Source organism: Brassica oleracea, chromosome C8 (genome assembly GCF_000695525.1).
Source record: "Brassica oleracea var. oleracea cultivar TO1000 chromosome C8, BOL, whole genome shotgun sequence".
In the NCBI taxonomy this organism is placed as follows: Eukaryota; Viridiplantae; Streptophyta; class Magnoliopsida; order Brassicales; family Brassicaceae; genus Brassica; species Brassica oleracea.
The window spans coordinates 39,652,191-39,659,828 of NC_027755.1; the positions used below are offsets into that span (position 1 = coordinate 39,652,191).

The window sequence follows — 7,638 nt, forward strand, 5'->3', positions numbered from 1 at the left end:
TTGTGGACAGACTCGTGAATGGATTGCGAGAACAGATGGAACTTACTTTCAAAGAAATCGAATTAAGCCAGCAGCGTTTGTGTTTCCTTGGATTAATAAAAAACCTTAAAAAAATCTAATTGATGTTTCTGATTAAGAACCTCAAAATCTTTAATCGTTTCTAATTTTAATTATTGTTGTTCGTTTTGTAAACTTTGTCATGATTCTGCTTTCGTGTCGAATATTAAGAAAATAAATATTGTATCTATGTATATTTTTTTTGTTTGTCATCTATTTATAATGTGTTTTAAATAATACGTATGAGTGTTTCAAAAAAAAAAAATACGTATGCAAAAAAACAAACTGGATTTTGTGGACAAACTATGTTCTTGGTATCTTCACGGCTCGTGACTCTTACACCATCATCAAGGGTTCTTGTCCTTATTCGGCTTTGCTTTCGGAATGTAAGAACAACACCTTCATTATCTATTATCTTCTGCACAAGAATAAATCAAACTAAATATCCCAAATATTTATCTGCATCAAACTCTAAGAATCATCCACCAACTCCACTCTCACTTCACCACTGCTGGCGTGTTGTTCTCCAAACTCTGGTGGAAACTATTTACTATTCAATCCTCTACTTGGCGAAACACCTAGCTCTTCATGCTTACTCTCCCTCTACGACCAACACCAACAGCTTCACTTCCTGTCTGATCACCACGACCAAAGACTGCCTCCTTTCGATAGCTTCACTTACCTCTTTCTCCTCAAAGCAGTACTTCGAATCCTCGTTTGAGGACTCCATGGTTTGACGATAGCTTCACATAACACTTTTAGAATTGTTTCTAAGATGAAAAATCCTACGGTGGTGATCACATTTCAACCCAACTAAACCAAAGCGGTGTATTGTACTACGAAAACGCCCGAGAAGATCTGCTTCTTCTTTTCTTTTGTCTACGTAGTGCCAAAGAAAGGCTACTCTCAAGTAAGCTAGAACAGCCTCTAACTAAGCAGCTCATCTCATCTCTCCCATCAGCGAGTAATTAAGTAATACAGACTCGCATGTTCTTCAGAATAATTCGGGCTTTTTTTTGTTGTTATGCTTTCTTGTCAAGCACTTTACCAGTAAAAAAGACATGTTAATAGAATTCTCAACTGTGATATGTTCTACATTTGTATCATTGCCACTTTCCCTGTTGAGTCCTTAGTTACCTCTCTTTGTGTTAAATTTCTACATTTTCATTTTTTTTTTTTTATCATTGCAGTACGTACCAAGTATGAAAACTTAAGATATACTTATATCCCACTCTCTGTTGGGGTACATTTGTATATGTTACGAACTTGAAGTGGATTCTTCTACCATTCTGATGTGGAACCTAACTAAACTTCAATTTTCGAAAACTCGATCACTCATTTATAAAAGCCGTATTGAATCGATCTAGTTACCAGTAAGCAGAAAGAGATGGGTCATAAGGACTTTTTGCCCACATTATCAATGTCCTCCATGTGGAACATGAGTGGGCTTTCATAGGCAAGGGTAGTTGATTAAATATTTTCCATAGGCAAGGTTGTTGGTTAAAGACTTGCACTTAAGCATGTGTGGCAGGAACACGAAAACAAAAACAAACAAACAAACAAACAAATAAAAACTGTGGAGGCAGAAGAAGAAGCTTGGCTGTTAGTGATGTCGATTGTTGTGGATGTCAACAGAGTATCAGATATCTGTGAGAGTTCAAGTAGGAGAACCCGAGATGAAAGTGTCTTTGAGAAATTGAAGAAGGCGGCTCAAGATGGAGACATCGAAGAATTGTATAAACTGATAGCTGAGGAACAAAACATTCTAGACCACTTTGATGAAGTGCCTTTCTGTGAGACGCCATTACACCTGGCAGCTGAAAACGGGAAAACCCATTTTGCGATGGAACTAGTGACTCTTAAGCCGTCGCTTGCATTGAAGCTAAACGTGTCAGGCTTCAGCCCAATCCATTTAGCCCTGCAAAACAACCACGTGAGAATGGTTAGAGGGTTTATAGCAATCGACAGCAGCTTAGTTAGAATCATGGGAAGAGGTAGGATTACCCCTTTGCACCATGTGGCTAGAATAGGTGATGCAGAATTGCTTAGTGAGATCTTGATGGCTTGTCCCTCTTCAATAGAAGATTTAACAATAAAGCGTGAGACAGCTGTGCATATTGCGGTAAAGAACCACCAGTTTATGGCGTTCAAGGTTCTGTTTGGATGGATCAAGAGAGCGAACAGGGTGGAAATCTTGGATTGGAAGGATGAAGACGGTAACACAGTCTTCCATATTGCTGCAGCTATCAATCAGACTGAGGTAAAAAAAATGTCTCTCTTATTTTAATATTTTTTGCCTTAATTATTTGTGTTTATACATTGCTGGCTTTTGATCTGCTTCTTAATCGGTTTCTGTGACCTTGTATATTTTATTTACGTCCCATATTTTTTAAACCCTTTAAATTAATATTAATTTAAAATTCTGAATACATATTTTTAAATATATATTACAACTTTTTTGTATTATGATTTTGCATAAAATTCCTGCTGGATTTTTGTAGGTCATGGCGTTGCTACGTAAAAGCGTTAAAATAGCAGCCAAGAATTTGAATGGCAAAACGGCGATGGATATATTCGAAGCTCACCAGCCTCCTTGTTTCCCTGAAGCAAGAACAATTCTCCGTAGTGCCAAAGAAAGGCTATTTAGTTGTTCCACAATAACTCTTGCAGAATATTTGAGCAAAGATCTAACGTTTCTCGAGAAACGGAACAATTTCTTAGGGCTGAGCAATTTAAGCATATCTAGAGCCAGACCTCTAACCAGTAGCCATCGCCGTGATGCAATATATGTGGTGGTTATACTTATAATAACAACTTCATTCCAGGCTGGTTTTAGTCCTCCAGGCGGATTTTGGCAGGAGGACGGCGTGGATCATCATAACGTCTATCACAAAGCTGGGCAAATGACTATGTCTTTCTCCAATGCCTTAATTTTTAATGGCTTCAACGGGTTTGCCTTCTTATCATCCCTATACGTGATCATGATCCTCACAATTGGACTTCCCATGTGGAAGTTAATCTATTGTTCAACGGCGTGTTTAGGTCTCGCTTTGTTAGCATCATACGGCACTATATTCCCGTATCCTGATGACAGCTATATAGGGTATATCCCATTGATCGCCTTCGTCTATGTATTCCCATTGATTATCACAATCATGCTGTTTAGTGTTTTCATGGCATTCATTGTTGACAAACGTGGCCGGAGACTAGTAGACTTCCCGGCGAGCTGCTTCAGCTCATCTCATGAGTTGTCGCTATGATCATTAGAATACGTTGAAAACATGATACCATGCACGAGGAATATTAGTTATCTTTCAATGTGGGACTATGATGTGTGGAGCCAAAGAGAGAACCAAAGAAGAGTTTGAAAGTTCTTGCTATATGGATCCTTTAATTGTATGGAGACTGTAATGGGACACTTGTAACTGAAATAAACTCTTATGTGTTTTTCAAGCTAGCTAGTGTTATGAATTTAAATTGTCAACTAGTTCGTTCTAATAACTAGTTTCTCAGCTGAAATTAAACGCTGTTTATTTCATACTCTTTCGTTCAATTCATTTTGCTGATCTTGTTTCCCTTGATTATTTGTTGCTTGCTGAGTCTTGTTTTGCTTCTAGAAAATTGATTAATATTTAGAGAACTTACACAAAAGTGGCAGATAGACTAGAGGATAGTTTTCAAGGTTGAGTATTGAAAACATGTACAAATTACAATGACCATTACTCAGAGGAAGTCTGGAAGGGGCTAACACTGAATTTGCTCTCTACACAGTATATGAGTCAATGAAATCATATTATGCAACTCCTTCTGGAACAGGCTCGGGACAGAACTCAGTTATTCATAATGAGATACGTAACGGTATTTTTTCAAAAAAAAAAAGAGATACGTAACGGTATCTCACGTAACAATGTATGTCATATGGTGAAAAAGCAATCAACCGAAACATGGTGGATCGCCCAGCAAAAATCATCCAAATGGTAGACAGACAGGTTCGCAATCGTCTATCATCAGTCCGAGGTATGATGAAGGCTGGAGGCATGGTTAACTGCACGATAGTTTCATCATTCTTTTAAATAAATTATTATGTTAGTATCAAACACTCGGCACCAAAACAACCCTCTTTGTAAAAACGTTCTTTTTTTAATTAATTTAATAGTTTTTTTTCAAAAAAGGATGTACAATGTTAAAATTATTTTATTGTTATAAATAAATTGATGAATGTCCATAACCGGCCCGATCCATAACCGGCCCAACACCAAGATAGAGAGTCGGCCCAACCCTAGAGAGAGACGATCACGACATGGAGAGAGAGAGAGAGAGAGAGAGAGAGACGACTTACATAGCTTTAGGAAAAAAGGAAACTTCATTTCTTTTTCCTTGTATTTGTACACTTTCCATATTGTGTCTTTCTTTTTATCTATCTTGTAATTCTCTATATAAAGGGTATAATGAATATAGAACTTACAGATTCTAAATCAAATCAAATCCGGTGGGTTTTTATAGTGAGCTCATTTCTAAGTTTTACAACACATTATCAGCACGAAACTCTAAAAACACCCTGAGCCAAAACCAAAATCGACAAACCCTAAAAAACCCTAACCCTAGCCGGCGCATCCTTCTAACCCTAATCCGTTCGCGACTCCGTTCCAGCCCGCGTCCACCTGATCAGCTCCAGCCCTAAGGTGTTTCTGATCCTAGAAGAACTCAGCTCCATCCTGCATCAAGGACAGCTCGCGTTCTAGACTGCAAGCGCCCCGTTCGCATCAGAGCCGCTCGCTATCCCGACTGCAACAGCTCCCATTCGACGATCAGCCAACTCGCGTCCGACGATCTCAGCTCCAGCTCGTAGACGCGCATTCCCGATAGAAGCCGACGAACGTTTCCGATAGTGGTCGGTGCGCGTTCTCAGCATCAGACAGCTTGTGTCCCGATCGTGTCTAAGCTTGAGGTTCATTCTTTTGGTGGTCCGGTTTCTACAATCAGCTAATCTAAAGGTAATTCGAATTCTAAGAACAGAAGAATCGAATTTGGATTATTTGTAAAGAATAAAACCCCAAAATCTAATCTCTAAGATAAAGCCATAGGACAATAGATCAAACCCTAAAGAGTAAATCGAAGCTCTATAAGTTCGATCCACAAACCCTAAAAACGAGATTGATCTATTGATCAATTAAAATCAAAGCCTTAATGGTTTTGAATCTCAAATCAAATCTCTTTGATCTAAGATCAAATTTTCGAAAATCCTAAAACCCTAATTCGAAAACTATTGATTGATTAAACTGATTGAATGATTGAGATTGAGATTGAATTTGATCACTCTGAAATTATAATTGCTTGTTAATCAAATCGAAACCATAAAACTCTAATTTGAAAATCGATTTTATTGTTTGAAATTGAACATTGATTGATTGATTTGATCACCTAGAACTATTGTTAAGATTGTTTAAACTTTAAATCTGAATGAATTGAGATTGTTTGACTTGTTTAAACTGAAACCCTAATAACCTAGTCTAGATTATTTTGAAATCGAATCTGAAATGTGGCTGTGTGGCCTTGCTGCATGCTAGGTTAATTTTTCTAGATCATAACTCGTTGCCGTGTGGCCTTCATACCCTAATTTGATCACAATTGATTGATTGCAAATTACACTTAGAACTTTATTCTAGGAATGATATTGAATTAAAATTAAGTAGCTATGTGGCTTGTTTTTTGCTTGGCCGAGAGTTTGCTTGTATTGATTGCATCGTATGAACTAATAGAAACAATGCTAGAATTGCAATTACACAAACTGAATGCATTAAAACTGAATTGAATCAATGGCCGTGCTGCTTGTTTCTTGTATTTGGCTGTGTGGCATAGATTTTGGCCTTGAGGCATAGATCTTGGCCGTGAGGCTTGATTGATTGTTTGAACTTAAAACCATGTTTGTTTAAACCCTATTCCTATAAGATCTAAATAAAATAATCTATGATTTCAGATGTCGAAAATCAATAACTTGAATTTTGCTACCCTAAATCTCTCTGGAGATAATTACCTTCAGTGGGCGCTTGATACTAAGATCATCCTGAAATCCAAGGGTCTCGGTGAATGTATCACCGAGGACAATAATGCTAATGAGAAAGATCGTTACAGATCCATCTTGATTATTCGCCATCATCTAGCTGAGAGTCTCAAGGATCAGTATCTAACCATTGAGAATCCACTAGATCTTTGGAATGAATTGAAATCGAGATATGATCACCAGAGAACGGTGATCTTACCTAAAGCTCGTTTTGATTGGATGAATCTCAGGATCCAAGACTATAAGTCTGTGGACGAGTATAACTCTGCACTGTTTAAGATTGTTTCTAAAATGAAATTGTGTGGTGAATGTATTACGGATGAGGATATGCTTGAGAAAACTTTTTCCACTTTCCACACAAGCAATGTGATGTTACAACAACAGTACCGTGAGAAAGGTTTTAAGACCTATGCTGATCTTATTTCTTGTCTCTTGCTCGCTGATCAGAACAATGAATTATTAATGAGAAACAGTCAGATGAGACCTATTGGATCAGCTCTACTACCTGAAGCACACACGATAGAGGACAATAAAGAGTCCGACCACGTCCAAGGAAACGGCCAGCATGGCCGTACTCGAGACAAGTCAAACGAACGTGGCCGCGGTCGAAGATCTTTTGGCCGCGGACGAGGGAATGGTTGAGACCATGGACGTGACCGTGGCTCGTTTTGACGAGGTCATGGTCGCGGCCGTGGGTCTTCATTCAAACCCCAACAGTCGACCAAATCAAGCAAATCAGTGTGCCATAGATGTGGTATGGACAATCATTGGGCTAAGACTTGTAGGACTCCCAAGCATCTAGTTAACCTCTAACAAGAGAGTTTGAAAGGGAAGAATCCTGAAGCCCATATGACTTATCAAGATGATGAAAATGATTTCAATCTTGAAAAGGACGATCTCATGGATTATGAAACTTTAGATTGTCTAAAAGACTAAAGATTGATTTCGACATTTTTAATCTAAATTTTGGTGTTCTTTGATTTGGTGTTTTTCATTTCCATGTTGTCATTTCTTTAAACTTATTTTAAACCCTAATAAAAATTAATGATTTTATTACTTGAAAACGCCAATATGAGTTTATAAATTGCAGGTATGGTACACATTAAGGGCTACAACCAGATATGTGTAAGGGCAAGCATTTAGATGCTTTATATTCACCCAGAAAAACCCATTGAGATTATAAAATATAGAGATATAAGAATGGTTTCCACAATGATACAATGGGCAAAAGGAAACAAAAGTTCCTTCAGAGTTATGAAAATCGCCCAAGAAAAGTGATCTAGACTATACATGCATTCTCTATTGATCTAGACTATGCCAAGATCAATATGATAGAGGCAAAAACCATGGTAACCAGAATAGGTTTACCCATGAAATTATACACTTTAAGGCATGCCCGGATTGACCATCCTAGTCTAAAACATGATGCGAAATTAATATTGGAAAGGGCACAAAGAATTATTCCATAGAATCTCACGTGTGTAGCATGAACACAAGGGAAACTCATTAGACCATGATGT

The 7,638-nt window shown here is 37.8% G+C and overlaps 1 protein-coding gene across 1 annotated transcript; it reads left to right on the forward strand.

The window, feature by feature from the left end:
• Positions 1–1,666: 1,666 nt before the first annotated feature.
• LOC106311399 lies at positions 1,667–3,391 on the forward strand. The gene is made up of 3 exons (XM_013748586.1): positions 1,667–1,999; positions 2,210–2,317; positions 2,559–3,391. Exons 1-3 carry the CDS (start codon positions 1,667–1,669, stop codon positions 3,315–3,317), a joined length of 1,200 nt encoding a protein of 399 aa, XP_013604040.1. The 3' UTR covers positions 3,318–3,391.
• The last annotated feature ends 4,247 nt before the right edge of the window (positions 3,392–7,638 follow it).

Coding starts and splice junctions, on each gene's coding strand:
- LOC106311399 (XM_013748586.1), top strand. CDS start 1,667: ATGTCGATTGTTGTGGATGTCAACAGAGTATCAGATATCTGTGAGAGT. Junction 2,000..2,209: donor AAAACAACCACGTGAGAATG/GTTAGAGGGTTT, acceptor ATGGCGTTCAAG/GTTCTGTTTGGATGGATCAA. Junction 2,318..2,558: donor CAGCTATCAATCAGACTGAG/GTAAAAAAAATG, acceptor GGATTTTTGTAG/GTCATGGCGTTGCTACGTAA.